We start from the raw sequence: 15,379 nt of genomic DNA, 5'->3' as shown, positions 1-15,379 counted from the left end.
GGAGAGAACGTGAGAGAGAGCACCGCAAGCTGCCCAAAAGCACTCCTTGACAACCACTAGACTTCCAGAGATGCCAGATGGCATCGCAGAGAATCGAGGGCACGGTCGAGCTCGCCGGGCTAGCGAATCTGGGACAACCTGGAGCCTCCTGCCCGGCCCCTCGTCTGCCTCAAATCTCTTTTTTAGCTTACTGCCCACCAGCCAATGTTGAAGCTCCTGGAACGTTTGGGAAAGGTCAAACACCATGGTGCACGGCAGCGGCTATACAAGGTTTCTCTAAGAAGAAAGCGGTGTTTCTCTCCATGCTTCGTTCTTGCTCTTCTCAGTGATCCAGACGGAGCTCTTCAACGGGCCGCTTTTCAAAAATAAAACGGGCGTACCGCGAAGAGAGTCAAGACGCACGCCTTTCTCATTCGGCCCACCACGCGGGCAAGTCAGTAGGACTAGGGCGGGGGAGGGGGGAAGTGCTGAGCTTGGATCCCCGTTCGAGCCTCGAAAGCTCGGACACTCTTTGACCTTCAGATGGAATTCTGGTCTCTATCTTTCAGCACAGTCAGTAGACTCCCGCGTGTCGTTGGGACGGCGGCCGCAACTCTGGAACAGAGGCGGGAAGGGAGGGTGCTTTCCCTCTGAAGAGACGGGAACGACTCGCCGCTGCAACACAAAGGGGACGGCAATACAAGTCAAGAAGAGTTCGAGGTAAGGGGAAGGTGTCAGCCAAGGTAACACCAATATTCCTCAAGACCCGGAGCACACCAAGAACGAAAGAAAAGATGGGATGACTTTGAAATTGGGTGTAAGTGGGTGGACCAGCTCAGCTGAACGGTGAACCCCATCGGCATCCTTTCTGTGCGTCAAATCTCCAATACGATGCAGCATCGCAGATTACGCAGCCGCGGCCCGCCGTGGTAAAAGCAATGTCCTCGGTTCTCGACAATGAACAAGGCAGACTTCCGAATAGCCCGTTGGCGGTACCGTTACTGTTTGGCGGCTGCCAAGCAATATGGGTAAAGATGGCCAACCCACCCTGCCCTTACTGCGTACACAGTAGATCAAACGGCTCCTCTTTTTGACAATCTGCAATCTGCGTGGACGCTTTTTCGCGGAGCCAACTATCCGTACGGAGTATTCCAAGGCTAGGTACATACGATACTCGGTACGGATACAGATGGATACCTTGCCTTCTATCTAATCAAGTAAGCGATATCCATAGAGTACCCGTCGCCGTCGTCGTCTCCGCCAATCTCCTCCCCAGTCCGTCTCCAGATTAATCGGATCTCCCGTCCTTGTTTTGTTTGGAGTACCCGATTTGTTGACTTTCCCATTGTTTATTGATTTGCTGTCAACAACAATAAAGTACCACCAAGAAATCTCCTATCGATACTGGAATTCCTCTCTCCCCCTCCGGAGACCCTCTTCGGGCCCCAAAAGCCCCTCCCCCCCTCGCCTCCTCGGATCCTTCTGCAACTGGCACAGCACAGACTCCCGCAGACAGAACCAACAGCCAAATTGGGGCGGCATAGGCGGGAAGAAGGGAGGGACAAAAACTGCCCGCATCTGTGTCATCGTGTCAGACATGAGGCTTTTGCGAATCACGGTACCCAAATGGTCAAGACAGCACATGGAAGAAGAAACGACTTGTTTTTTTTGACAATGTGTATTCAATATCCGAATTATCGGCATCCAACCGCCGCAACCTATATCCAATCAAAGACTGCTTGGCAGTAAAACCTTGGACAAAGAGGTAAAGTTCGGTGACCGAACCGCCGGGTAGCCTAGCAGAAGCCACCCGTCGTTCGCCCCGTCTATTCGCAGTTTCGCGCCCCCGGGGCTTACCGTGGACCGCCGACGGGCGCCGCCACTCCGAGGATAGAAAAACGTCCCGGATCACCCGTCTCATCCGCTTTGCTTCTTCAACCTCGTCACTTATATCTGTCTGCCTAACCTACCGCATTGTCTCTATTCTGTTTGTTTTGAACAGTCCACGTCTCAGGTAGGCCTTTGTGCCAGGGCAAAATAGTTGCAAAAACTCACCTTCACCACGGTGAACTCGGTAAGCATGGTAAGGTGGGTAAAGACCATCCTCCTCCTCCTCCTCCTCCTCCTCCAGCTTTCTGAATCAAAGGGGTGACGAGGTTGTGGGAAAACAACATACCCAGAAACGCATCGACTCTTCCAGCCCGCCCCTTCCCTCCGGTTCCCCCGCGGTTTCCCGGCTCTTTCGTCCCTGATTTTACCTTTACTGCCCTGTTTTCTTCAATAATGCCAGACCTCAACCTCGTGAACCCCCTTCCTCTCCCAAGTCTCGAGTCCGATATATTGAAATTGACTCAAAACTCCCTTCGAGGCCCTGGCCCATCCATTCGTCCATCCCGCACTAGGCCCGTCTCACTGCGACCTAGGAAGACCCCGAAAAACAAAAAAACTCAAGAAACCAATCTTGCATCCAAAACATCAAGGGTCTCTCAGGGTCTTGCAGGGTCTCTTTGCCAAAGTTTACCATGGTATGAGGCATCGACGATCCGAACTATATTCACCCGCTGGCATCCAACCCATCATCATCGCCCCACACTTAAGGATGCCCAAAAAACCAACATGTAAGTCCACTGGAGGGGGGGGGGGGGGGCAAAAGGGCCTGGGGAACAAAGTGGCCCTGAAATGGAAAAAGAGGGCTTCCAAGCGTTGTGTCCAATGTATCCCGTACCGTCCGGCACGCCACGGGCACTAGCGTAGAAAACATAACGTCACGGCAGGACGGGTTCTCAGTCAGGCAGCAAGACCCGTCGATCACATCAACAGATCAACATCAACAACCAAGACCGCATCACTCAGCCGTGCAGCCACGCAGCCAGGGCAAGCTAAAGTATGGTCTTCCCGCCGGGCGGCCGGGAAACTTGACTTTTCTCAAAATGTGCCGAAAATACCCAAGACTAGCAAAAAGGATGAATAAAACAAAAACGTCATTCTCACACTTGTCTTCTTTCAGACCTCTTCTTCATGCAGTTGTTTTCGTGTAAGAGAATGTGAAGCTTGGAAGGCAACTGGGGGGGCATTAACCGCCCTCAAATTGGTTCCTGTTTACTTCAAGTGTCTCCTTTGTTCGGGCTCACACTACAGACAACCTAGTAGGTATCTTTCTCTGCCTAAACCAAGTGGGTGAAAGGCCAACCCAAACCACCCCCCGCCCGTCAAACCCAAAGAAACCCAAGACCCAACGCCTCGGAACTGAACCAACCCCAAATCATCATGCAGCTTGCATCGCTCATCTGTTCCCCTCACCTCTAGCCTTGCCTTTTCCAGAAGCTTCGTAGGTTCGTATCCATAGGAGATACCTAAAGCTCGCTTTCCCCGTTCCTTGTCTCGAGAAAAGACGGGAGAGGGGTTCACTTGGTAGACCCCGTTGATCCCGCCTGGGTATCAATTATACAGAACAAAAACAACAACCCAAAACCCGATCTAGACGTCATATGCTTCTATTGGCCATGGTTCTTTTGTGTTCAAAGAGGTCGATCGATCGATCGTCCATCTCGGCAGAGCAACGCTTACGACAGGTTCTTTCGGATCCATTCTGCCCAGGAGCAGAGGTCCTCCATCACCTCGAGCAACCTGCCCAAGTCCTGCGGGGTAAACTGCTTGCCCTTCCCCTTGCCAGCCTTCGCCGCATCACTACCGTCGGCCGGCACGATGTTTTGTGACACGACATGTACCACTCCGTTCTGCTGGATTTGCAGGTCCACGTTGGCGGTTGCGTTGCGGAAGGGAAAGACGATGTGCAAACCAGCAGAGGGATGGACCGTCAGCACCACGTCCAGAGTAAGCTCCTGCTCGTTCTCGTCATAGCTCTTGGACATGAATCTCTCGTATTCGGCCTGCGTTGTTGTCGTATCACTCATTGTGATGTTTTCATGAACCTCGGGTAAAGCCTCGCCAGAAATATCAGATCCGAAGCTTCTCTCCAATAGCGTCGAGATCAGCGCATACTGGCGGAGGATGGGTAGCATTGCTATCAGCTGCCGTGGGTGCGAGAACGATAGCTCGGTGACTGTTTGTCCATACACTGGTTTGTAGATAAGGAGCGTGTTCTTGTGTTTCCGGGATGAGACGGTGCTCTCATTGCTCGGCATCGGAACTCTCCTCTTGCAAGAGATGACTCTGAGCTCGCTTGCATCATGGTGACTTCCTTCGGGTATCGGGAAAGATATGCTATCAAACGTGTAGGTCGGCAGAGGCATGGGCTGAGCCTGAGCTCCTGTGAGGGTGTGTAGTGTGTTCCATACCGACTGCGGCACGATGACTGAGGGGGTGAGTGTCGCGACAAACTTGACGTTCGGGTATTTGTGCGTCGTGCCATCCGCCTGCACCACGTCGATGCCCGAATCCTTATTGTCGTCCGTCTGTGGCAGCGTCGTAGGCTCCGGTTCCAGCCAGTCTAGAGCCGGCCCAGAAGCTGCAACGAGAAGATCCTCGGGTCCAGGCTCGGTCTTCTCAACCTTTTGGGAAATCCAATTCTCAGACACTCGGACGGGAGGGAACATTTCACCATCCAACGCCTTGCAGCCTATGAGAATCGACCAGGCCTTCTCCATGTTCTCGCAGTAGCGTGTCGTCTCTGGTGCTTTGGGGATGACATGGCGCCTCTCCGTCCAATACTCGATGCTTAGTCCCACCATACCCCTCGAATGCATCCTCGGACGACCGCTCTTGGTGCACATGGCAGTCGTCTCGAGGAAACGTTCGGGCTTGCCGCTCATGGCAGGGTCTTCCCGCAGCTTCGACATTTCCCACTTGTGGAGTCTTTCGAGACTCTCAAAGATGCCAGCTAGAGCCTCTTGGCAGTCAACTCCCGGAATGACGCTCAGCTTGTCGAGAGTCGCCAGACGTTCAAGATTGGCAGAGAACGCTTTCAAAGTCTTGGTTAACGGACTCTGGTCAGGGCGAAGTTGCAGATCCTTGAGCAGGATGTTGCCGGCCTGATCCTTATGTCTTGTGACAACTGGCCCTGATTCTGGAAAGCCCAGCGAGACATTCTCCACGATATTGTTGTTCAGCTCGATATCGATGGTCAATGCTTGTCCGGCGATGACGAGCATTTTTGTCTTCCTGCCGTCGGGCGACCGATGCTCATCCCACATGCTAGTAAGACCAGTTCGGAGCGTAAGTCGTTCGAGGCCTGCTTCGCTGACTCGGCCTGTTGCCTTCTACAAGGACATCATTAATTTCCATTGCGACCATGAGAAACAAACAGCCATGACTTACGCTGAGAATATCAATGACGGTATCAAACCTCTTGAGCTTGTCGTCCTCACTACCCAATGCTCCCAGACCACCGAAGCCCGCGATCCCGGCATGATCTAGTCCCATGTCCAGTCCACCACTGATCCCAAGCGCGCCCATCGCAGCTGCTGCGGAAGGGCTATCGAAGTTGAGAGCACCATTAGCTGGGTGGCCCATCAAGGTGGTCGAGGTCGCTGGCGATTTCTTAAACTGCTGAGGCGACGACTTAGGTCCTCTCGGCGAAAAGGCTGTGTGCGCTTGCGATGCTGAAAATGGCGTCGACACCGGCGGAGTCGCTGCTGTAAGCTGCGAAGGGGTTCTGCCCTGCTGGGAAGCCGCATGCTTCATCTGCGTCGGAGTAGCCATGTTGTGATTCGGTCGGTCGGTCGGTCGATTTCGATCGTGATTGAAGGTAAGAGCCGTGGAAGGGCAGCGTCGCGCCGTGATACTATGTCTGCGCCCTTGCGGCCATCAATTTGAATATTCGATGCCAATGCTTCGTCTCCAAGTTCTGTAGCTGTTCAAAGTAGTGGTAGTGCCGCAAATAAAAGTGGGAGTTGAAGACAGGATTGTCGCTCCAAGCTCGAGTTGAGCCGCAGAATAATACTTGAGCTGTAAGGTAAGGCAGCTCGAGTGAGGTACCTACCCCCGACGCGCAGGTGGTCAAGGTGCCTTAGCGCTACCTTAGCGGAAGGGCAGGCGGTCCGGGTTTTAGCCGACGGGAGCCCTGGGGTATTTGCCTTATTGGCGAGCGAGCCCTCCCATCTTAGATACCTTACATCGGCCAGTTGAATACCACCAACATCTGGGCTGAGGTAGATAGAAGTAAGGCGATTGTCAATTAATCATCTTATAAAATCAAGTTTGATATTTTTATGTTACTTTGGCCAATATGTGCATTGATCTCCAGCTCTGCTCGAATAAACCTAGAACGGGATCTGAAGTATCACCTAGTCGAGTGAGTCTTAGTCCTGTTCTCATTTCCAACATTTAACCCGTATTGGATAGTTGAGAACCCAGGTCGTTGAAGTCAATCGATATCGAGACGATTTGTATATCCGTGAGACCGACCGACATCAACACTAGCCAAAACCATAACCCAATCGCCAGTCAGATTGGTTCTCACACTTGGCCTGAAGTGCTCTGCCCGTCCAACTATCGAGAAGAAGAGATTGCCTTCAACATCACAACTTCACGGTTTACAAGGCCTGTAATTTTGAAGCAGCAACAGCTTTTTTTATTTCCATTCGTCAAGTCATTACCTAAAGAGACAGTTTCCAACACACGTCTCACACTTTTGTGAAAGGAACAATCGTCATAAGGTCATCATCCTAATCCCCCATCTCTGACACATTTCAGCGCCAGATGATCCTCCACTGTATTCGAAACCAAAGCAAAGGAAAAGATGTCGGTGATGTTGATGGTCCGTCCTCCGATGTGGTGTTCGCATGCCGCATTGCCCGAGTGTCATAACGGGCCAACAGGCCGTAGTTTCCAACCCCACCGTGCTCTTTCGTGTATGTTGTCCCGAAGATCCGGAAAAAAGGAGAATGGTCGAGTCTTTAGGATTACGTCCTCCCCCATGCAAGGCGTCATTCATCAGCATCTACAGCCGTGATGGGCATTTAAAAAACAGGGAATGAGAAGTCGTCAGCTCGTCAGCGTCGTCTCCAATGGGTTCTCGATGCCGAAAAGTCGTCTCGCGAATAAAAAGACAAATAAGAAAATTGGTGTGCAAAGAATGTCAAGAGGCCTCGCACTCGAGGCTTCAGGATCATAATCAGTTTATCATTATGCCTCAAACCAAATGTCGCCACAACGCCCACCAATGAAGTGACTGAGGTTCAGGGCTGATAGAGTATGGCCGGCCCACAAATGTCGCCGCCACTATCTTCCTTGCTGCTGTTGAGCCATAACGGGGGGAGCGCGAGCCATGGTGTCATACGTGGGAACAGCCGAGTTCATGAGCGTCTTTCTGCGCTTCATGTCCATGCTGCCACCGCTCAGCGGACGCTGCAGGTCGTCGTCATCATCACGACCACGCTTGATGCCACTCGAGGCACCGTTCATCTGTGAGGGGTACCCGTTGGGCATGGAGTTCATGTCGGACTGGGTCTGGTAAACATTGTTACCGCCAGCAGCTGCAGAATTGCGGTCGGTGATTACATTAAAGAGGTTGCTTGAAGATTGCTGAGCGACACGCGGAGGCGTGCTGTAGCCGGCCTGCTGGGAGTAGTAGGGCTGAGGTGCAGTGGCGGTACGGGGAGTAGCACGGCCTGATGCAGGAGGGTGGTTGGGCGAACCCGTCATCTCAGGAGAGAGGTGGTGTTCGGTGGCAAGGGATCCAACGGGAGGAGCCGAGTAGTTGTACGATCCGCGATTGGCATCGTAGGCGCCGCTGTCGTGGGTGTACTCGGCGTCGTGCTCGTGGTCTGCCTCTTCCTCGCCCGCAGGCTGAGGAGCATTGGAATCAGGATGCATGATGCCGTTTGAGGGCTTCTGATCCTGGGTGGCGCTCGTTGCAGCGGGCCGTGCTGACGGAGGACCCATATCGCTCTTAGCGTATGGGTCGTTCTGGCCGTATACGGAGCGATCTTGCGAGCCCTGGCTGGTTTGGTAAGGGGACTGCTGAGAAGACTGGTTGTACATGGCCCTCGAGCTGTCGTATTGCTGTGTGCCGGTCTGATAGGGCTGCATGTTCTGAATGGTGGAGCCAGGCGGTGTGGAGGCAGGAGTTGCCGGCATGGAACGGGCATTGCTGAGGCCAGTGTCAATAGACATGGGGTTCTGGGGCTGCGCGTTGGTCATTCCTTGAGATTGAGCCCACTGGAATCCGTTGTCTGAGGCGCCCATGCTGCCACCCATTACGCTAGAAGCGCTAGTCGGGGGAGTAGGAAACGTGTGGGCGCGGTCGAGAGTGGGACGGCCCATGTTAGCATGGGACGGCAGTGGTTGCTGAGGTCCAGGCAGTCCCATAGAGTGATGATGGTGCTGTTGAATAGACGGCAGCCCAGGGGCGCCATTCTGAGGGGCACCGCGCATCTGGCTCTGTTCTGCCTTGCGGCGTTCAGCAGCAGCCATGACTTGGTTGGTGCGAGTCTGGTTCGTGGGGTGGTAGAGCAGAGCGCCAATGTTGTGGACGAAGAGGGGATAGAGCAGTTCGGTGATCTTCTCCTTGTTTGCAAAGTCCAAAGCTCTCTCAAAAGGGATCCTGTTATTTTTCTTCACGTTAGACCTAGCCCAGCCGGATTTGTCTTGGGGCACATGAAACTCACCAGACACCCTTAAGGTGCATAGGGCCAATCTTTACGACGTGTCTCACTTTCTCGCTCTTGAGAATTCCATCGCGGCGACCGCGGGTCATACCCGCGACGTTCAATAGCTTGGTGCCATTGATCATGTGATTATCTAGTGTGCATGTTAGCATGCTTCGGCGACCATTGGATATGCCAATCGAACTTACCCTCGCGACGCGCAACACAGATGCCTCGTGCCTCAACCTGGAAGCACAGGCTGCCTTCATCCTCCCACAAAGTGGCCGTGACTCTGGGTTTCATACCGGGAGGGGCGACTTGACCAGTGGTGTCGAAACCCTGGAAACCTCCAGGGTTGACACCTGGGAGAGGCAGCACGTTCTGTCCACCCATTCCGTTGTTCACGGGAGCGCTTTGAGGCGAAGTCAAGCCATTGGCATAACCGTACGGCTGGCCGTATTGAGTCTGCTGCTGATATTGAGGCAGATGGCTTGGCTGTAACGGCGGTGGCTGGGAGTGGTAAGACATTGCGCCGGACGTCACGGTCTGGGGCGGTGGCGCTTGGCCGGCAGAAATATGTTGCTGATAGTACATGTCTGCTGCAGGTTGATTCATGGCGGGGTAATGCTCGTAACCACCAATTGGCTGACCGGAAGATCCAGGGATCGCCGCGTTGATGGGCAGAGTGGGAGAAGGTGTCTTGGGTCCGTGGGAGGATGCGGCCGACGTGAAGGACGACTGCGAGCCTGCGTGAGAGCTTGAAGCGGAGCCGATTGAGCTGACCCGGGGTGACGAGGTACCCGATGAGTACGCCTGATGTAGGTTGGGCAATGGAAGAGACGGCACTCTCTCGCTGTTCATGTACGACGGCCTCTGAGCCGGGTGAGCGTTGTAATACGACACGTCGGTCGGTCCCCGGGTTTGCACTGAAGAAATCGACGGTAAATCCAGTTTCACGGTTGTTGCCCCGAAGGTTCTACCAAACACCAGAGGTCAGTAAAGTCCGGGTTCGCCTAGCGAGCCTCGAAACTACGACAGCAGCAGGATGTCAGACGTGCGGAAAGAGAAGGCAATTCTCTTTCGAGGAGTCTTGTCGTGGTGCCGGACTAGATATCCGAAGAAGCTTGGAGCAAGGGCAATTGGAAGCAGCGGACGTGGCTCGGCGGCGCAAAGACTGCAGTTGCTTCCAGCGGTGACGGTGCTACAAAGTATGGACGGAATAATCCGTACAACACAATGGTTCTTTTGAAAAAAAGAAACAGATCAGGACGGTCGTGGTCGTCGTAAGCAGTCGTTAAAAATCAGGAGATTCTATCTTCGTAGCATCTGAGGTTTGATGGAGATGGCGGAGGCGGCGATTTGGTAGCTGGGGTGTCTTGTCGAATTGGCGGTCGTAAGCCTTAGGTTGCAGGCTGACTGATGGAGAAGACGTTTGTCGATGTGGCAGCAGAGGAGACTTGGGGTGAGTCTCTCGAAATTGCAATGCGGGTTGCACGAATGGAGCCGAGGACGGTGACGATGCGAAGCGAGGGAATGCCCTTTTTCTTCTGAAATCGGGGCTGAGTAACAAGCGGTGGAGGGCCGTTTGTATGGAGGTCTCTATTCAGGCAGGTACCAGACACAGCACACAAACACTCGAGGAGAGCAGGTGAATCGTCTTGGTCTTCCTTGATATTTGCTTCTCTTTTTTTTTCTTCGTCGAGCTCGCCCAACTCTTCTAATGCAGGTACATTAGCTACGAGTTTGGCGTATATAGGACTGGGGGCGGGTGTGCAGTAGGAGGTGCAGCAGAGGAATGAGAAGGGTAGTTGGAGGTTAGGCGGGTTGAGGTGAGGTGAGGAGGTGGAAGAAGAGGGTAGAAGAGGCAGTGGAAGTGTAGAAGAAGTTCTGACTTACCGTCCTCGCCTCTTTGGCTATCCTGAGTGGAATATTGGAGGTGGTTGGTGGAGTCGTGAGAGGTAGAAAGAAAAGAAAGAAGACGGGCGTGGGAAGGTTTTGTTTTTGGTGGTGAGAAAAGAAGAGGAGGCAGGTCGAAGTCCATCCATCCACAATCCACACCACACACGCCCTCTGGCCCATGTCCACGCCCACCCCGGCCGGCGCAAGTGCAAGGTGCAGGTGCGGGTTGAGGATTGGGGGTTGAGGGTAAAGGTACCTTACTGGGGTACTGCGGTATCCGCACTTTGGTCAATGCTGGTGTGGTACGGCGGTAGCGGTACGGACATGGCAGAGCTCAAGAGCATGGGGCAGGGTCCATGGGGCACCGAGAGGTCGAAGCAGAGTGAGCGCAGACTCCAGGACCCAGAGACTCAGAGCGAGAGGTGCAGAGAGGCGGAGAGGCAGAAGGACCAGGTACTGTTAGGCGATATTTCGCAGGTAGGTACTGTGTGTCTACTAGAAGAGCGGTAGGGTTCTCTCTGTCTCTGTCTCTCTCTCGCGCGCTCTCTTTTGCCCGCTCGCTTGCTTTCTTTGGCCCATTTGTCTATCTGTCTGTCTACTGTGAACTGTCTGGCCCGTACCGTACTCCGTACCATACTTGCGTACGGAGCCAGGTAGCGCGACGCTGTGCTGGGAGGGCAAGTATAGCGGCGAGGACTGAGGTATCTCACGGGCAAAAGATACGGACTCTGGTAGCGGCGTTCGACAAGGTAGGTGGGCTTGGGTTGAGAAAATGGCACAGGCCAAGGGCCTGCCCCCCCTCCCCGGAGGAGCTCAGAGACTGGTGGGTTTGGCCGTTCAGTGCTGCTGCTAAGTGGACAGTCCGGCCGACCGGGGGTCGCAGATGAGGGGGTCTTTGGGGGAGGGTGAAGGACGAGCAAGCTGGAGGGCGAGGATAAGGCCGAAAGTACCGTGGTACGGAGACCGGGGGGTCTCTACCAAGTGGGATGGATGGGGGGGAAGGGATTGAATGGGATGCTAGATGGGAGGAGAAGAGGAGAAGGAGGGGAGGAGGATGAAGAGCGGAGAAGGGGGGTGAGGTGGGGGGTGCGAGAAGGAAGAGAAGAAAAAAAACCGAGTTAGAGCGACGACTGGCGGAAAAGATACGTATCCAGCTTTTTTCTTCCCACCCGGTAAGGTAAAATATCGGCGGACAGATGAGCGAAAGTTGAGGTGCGCAAAGTATCCCGGTACTTCGGTCGTCGACGACGAAGCCACACACACACACACACACACACTCTGGACACTGACACACACGCATCCGCGGCACACATGGAGGCACATACAGCCAACAGCCAACGCACACGCGCTCCAAAGTCCAGAGGAGCGAACAGACAGCAGAATCATGGACCCTACTACCCAAGGAGCCTTCTTCCCTTGCCTACCTTGAGTGTACCGGTATTCGCATTCAATTTCATGGAGCTGGGAGCTTAACCTCGATCCGTCTCTGGAACCAAGGTAAGGTACGGACGTACTGCGCTGTCCATGTTCCTTGTCTCGGTACCCAACCATCGTCAGCTCCTTCAACTGCTTTCTCCCTTTACGTTTATTTTTCTTTTGCCTCAATGTCTATTTCGCAACGCCTGTCTACGAAGTACTGTTAATGGCATGGGACGTGCACTTCAGGATGCAATGTAGTCGGTACCTACGACTCCTTCGGGGTCTCGTGTACGCAGCATGGTCCTGGTCCTTCCTCTGGTCGCTCATACGGCCTGTCATTGGTACCGTATCTTTCTTGCTGTTTATCTTTTCTTTTTCCCGACTCCAAGTCCCAGGTGTGGGCTCTGTTTCTCGTATGTGGACGGGACGGAACTGACAATGTTCCCCCAGTCTGTCGACTTATCCTCAGCTTCTGGATGGAGCGAACGAGAAGAAGCCTTAGGGAAAAGTGGGGATATTGACTCGTACGGAGTACCTTGTGTTCACAAGTGCCTAAAGACTCCGCTCAGTCTCTCTCTCTCTCTCTCTCTTTCTCTGCCAACAAGCCGTACGGGGTACGGATACAGCGTGCGGTGCCGGTACGCTTACTGCGTTTTGCCCTGTCTTGCGTTCCTCTCTATCCATGTGGGAATGCGAACCTCAACAGCACATCCATCACCTCACCTCACATTGCCTTTCCGTACCTTGCCTTAGCTGGCAGCGGGCCTTTTTACTCTGCTTCTGCGTCCGCACCTCGACACCTGTTCCTCCCTCCAAGTACCGGCTCCAAGCCCCAAGCTCCATCTCTCTCTCACTCTGACTCGCTCTGTCAGGTTGATCCGTGGCCGCGTCGGTAAGCGACTCTACCGCCGGCACTCACCTCTCTTTTTCGTCTCTTCTTCGGCCTTGACCATTGGGTCGGGCTGGGGCGCAGAGAGTAGGTATTCTCAGCCAGCTACCCGAGCCCTGGAAGGGTGGTACGGCCAGGCTAAGCTAACCGTCGCCGTTCGGTGGGTGTAGGGAAGGACAGCGACAAGAATCGGGAAGGGGGGGCGTGCCACGGGAGTAATGGCGTCGAGGGCCTCGTTGAACGTGGGCTTCGTTGTCGTTTCCCGGGGCCTAGTGTCGCCGCTCGAGGGGCGTGGTCAGAGTAGGGTGACACCAGGAAGAGAGGGGTCTGTTGTCCTTGACCAGGGTGGCCCATGGCCTGAGTTCAAGCCCCAGTCTGTCGCGGTCGGTCTGTCGGCCTTTCAGAAGGAATACTCAACACACCGGGCCTAGACACTCTGAGGCGGACGGACAACGTGAAGGAGCAGGCGTACGGGCAATGATGGATTCCCATCTAGACAATGTCCAGACTACGCAGGTAAACGCAGTTCAACGCAATCAAGCAGGCCACTGTAGATAATGCCAGGGCTTTGCATTGGCAAGGAAGCCCGCCAGGCCTAGGGCCTATTCCAAGCCCAAGGACTCTCACGAGACGAGGTACCAATACCTGTGCGAACATCGTACCTCGCCCGACCGCAACCGCGACCGAGCAGAATGTGGGCGTCGACGTTGGCTGCTCTGTGCCAAACAACCTCGACCGACCCTACTGTTCCCACGCTACGGATCCATGAGACCAGAACAACTTATCCCCCGGCGAACTGAAAGCAAGCAGCACTGGAAGAACGGTGTGTAACTTGCACAAGCATCGAAACGAAACCAGACACAATCTGTATCTCGCTTGAATCCAGTATCACTATCCCGACGGGACGTCGACTGAGCCTGCCCTTGTGCGGGGACTTGGGAGATGAGAGACGAGCCTCGACAGAGATGGGAAGAAGTGGAGTGGGCCCGATCTGGAGCCCTTGAATCTATGTGCCATAGTCCAAAGAGTGCATATCAAATGCTCTTTCCAAGTCCAAGTGACGTCGGCCAGAGACGAATGGCGATTCTCATGTCTCTGGGCCGTCGCCATTGCGCCGATACTCGTGTTGTTTCGTCTTTTCTTTCTCGTCCTTTTGTGATTTGAAGAGTGGCGTCTCGAGTTTCTCTCTCTGCACAAACACACAGAGCATGGCAAATCAAGAAACTGTCAGCTTTTGGTTGGAAACCCAAGTTCAAGGTCTTTTCAGTTTCCAGGGGACCGATCTGAAGATCCAAAAGCACTGATCGCTTCTGCCCGCTGGTCAACTTGTCTCATTGATGCGTATCCTGTACTCCGTAGTTAATTTCTCTCCGTGGCAATGCTGGCTGTTTTCGAATCGTTCTTCAACCCCGACACAGCCCCGGGCATGTGGACGGAGGTCGTCGGTTCCAAGTCTCCAGCGACGCTGTGACCAATGTCCATTGCCAGTCACTCAGCGCACCGCCGCTAGAGCCCCGCAACTCGTCAGTGTCGTCTTGTTCGAGACATAGAGAGTAGAGTGTGCTAGACTTCAAGCCCAGACCTAGGCTTTGGTGTCATCCATTTCCTCAACAACGAACAAGACCGGGTATAACTCACATCACTCGGACCAGACGGTCAAACCAAGATGATAGAGGCTGCAGTAAAGTCCGGCAAATTAGTAAGGCGACCCGAGCGGTTCAGCAGATGGAGATGGTGGCCGCAGCGGCAACCGCGGTTGATAACATTGTAATAAGGCGGGCTTAACGCTGGTTGGCACAGTGTCCCGGCCGTGCTCCTCGATCCATCCATTCTATCTGCCTACCCTTGGGCCTCGGACTTGGCGTTGCCTCTTGTGCTCTCCTTGACCCATTGGCCGTGTCATTGTTGTGACCTTTGTTGTTCGACCGAACCTCGAAGGCCGTCGGGCAGACAGTGGACTGTGCGTTTGGATGTTGGATGTTTCCGCCGCAGCTGCCAATGAAGCACGGCATCTCCAGGGCCTGTTTTGTCCCGGACTTGAGTTCCGTCGCAAGGTACTGCCGTTCCAACAAAAGTGTCATGTCATCCGGTCGGCGCATGTAGGGTTCGGGTGTCCATTGCTTCGAAGGAAAAGTTAATCGTACCCGACACCAAGGTACGGTCCATGTGCCATTGGCGGCGGCCAAGGCCATCATCATCTCAGAGCGGCGCAGTTTCTTCATGGTTAGGTGAGGTTAGGTGAGGCAGTGTAGCAAGCGGCTATTGCTCAAAGTCCCGGTATCAAAGGTCAACAAGACAAGAGCCTCAATAGCAAATGGTTGACAACAATGGCCTCACTACCGGTAGAAGCACCGTTGCAAGGCTAGGACCCGAGGCAAGGGATAAAAAAAGACGAGAGCGAGCGGCGAAGGAAGAAGAAGAAGAAGCAAGCCAATAGCGCATCGTCGTCTTCTCGACGCTTCTGATGGACTCCAAGCACAACGCCGTCGGTTTAGCGCAGCGCGCAGCGAACCAGGAGACATAGAAGGGGGGCGTTCGCTGTCGATTGCCGAGCCTACACTACTAGCACTCGGTAAGAGGATATAAAAACGACACTGGGCCGATTTGGGGGTATCTGACCATACCGCAGTTGGTCCTCCCGTGC

The 15,379-nt window shown here is 54.1% G+C and overlaps 7 protein-coding genes across 7 annotated transcripts; 2 read left to right on the top strand and 5 right to left on the bottom strand.

The window, feature by feature from the left end:
* Nucleotides 1–2,572: 2,572 nt before the first annotated feature.
* CABS01_05840 (uncharacterized protein) lies at nt 2,573–2,740 on the bottom strand (the record flags this gene model as incomplete). The annotated part of the gene is made up of 1 exon (XM_060539208.1): nt 2,573–2,740. The coding sequence occupies one exon, from the start codon at nt 2,738–2,740 to the stop codon at nt 2,573–2,575; it is 168 nt and encodes a 55-aa protein (XP_060404603.1).
* Nucleotides 2,741–3,542: 802 nt separating this feature from the next.
* Nucleotides 3,543–5,640, bottom strand: CABS01_05839 (uncharacterized protein; the record flags this gene model as incomplete). The annotated part of the gene is made up of 2 exons (XM_060539207.1): nt 3,543–5,198; nt 5,257–5,640. 2 exons carry the CDS (start codon nt 5,638–5,640, stop codon nt 3,543–3,545), a joined length of 2,040 nt encoding a protein of 679 aa, XP_060404602.1.
* Nucleotides 5,641–7,161: 1,521 nt separating this feature from the next.
* CABS01_05838 (KilA-N domain-containing protein) lies at nt 7,162–9,503 on the bottom strand (the record flags this gene model as incomplete). Its single annotated transcript, XM_060539206.1, has 3 exons — nt 7,162–8,485; nt 8,550–8,682; nt 8,738–9,503. Coding segments are annotated over 3 exons (2,223 nt in total), but the record flags the coding sequence as incomplete, so codon positions are not given.
* A 425-nt stretch (nt 9,504–9,928) lies between these two features.
* Nucleotides 9,929–11,347, bottom strand: CABS01_05836 (uncharacterized protein; the record flags this gene model as incomplete). The annotated part of the gene is made up of 3 exons (XM_060539204.1): nt 9,929–10,286; nt 10,421–10,446; nt 11,060–11,347. Coding segments are annotated over 3 exons (672 nt in total), but the record flags the coding sequence as incomplete, so codon positions are not given.
* Nucleotides 10,719–11,127, top strand: CABS01_05837 (uncharacterized protein; the record flags this gene model as incomplete). The annotated part of the gene is made up of 2 exons (XM_060539205.1): nt 10,719–10,904; nt 11,077–11,127. The coding sequence occupies 2 exons, from the start codon at nt 10,719–10,721 to the stop codon at nt 11,125–11,127; spliced, it is 237 nt and encodes a 78-aa protein (XP_060404600.1).
* A 590-nt stretch (nt 11,348–11,937) lies between the features above and the next one.
* On the top strand, nt 11,938–12,282 carry CABS01_05835 (uncharacterized protein; the record flags this gene model as incomplete). Its single annotated transcript, XM_060539203.1, has 1 exon — nt 11,938–12,282. A coding segment is annotated over one exon (345 nt), but the record flags the coding sequence as incomplete, so codon positions are not given.
* Nucleotides 12,283–14,516: 2,234 nt separating this feature from the next.
* On the bottom strand, nt 14,517–14,957 carry CABS01_05834 (uncharacterized protein; the record flags this gene model as incomplete). The annotated part of the gene is made up of 2 exons (XM_060539202.1): nt 14,517–14,792; nt 14,895–14,957. 2 exons carry the CDS (start codon nt 14,955–14,957, stop codon nt 14,517–14,519), a joined length of 339 nt encoding a protein of 112 aa, XP_060404597.1.
* Between the last annotated feature and the right edge of the window lie 422 nt (nt 14,958–15,379).

This window comes from Colletotrichum abscissum (assembly GCF_030869225.1).
Source record: "Colletotrichum abscissum strain IMI 504890 chromosome Unknown Scaffold_12.1, whole genome shotgun sequence".
Lineage (NCBI taxonomy): Eukaryota > Fungi > Ascomycota > Sordariomycetes > Glomerellales > Glomerellaceae > Colletotrichum > Colletotrichum abscissum.
Note: the sequence above shows the minus strand (reverse complement) of the source record. Positions and strands in the feature narration are given on the sequence as shown.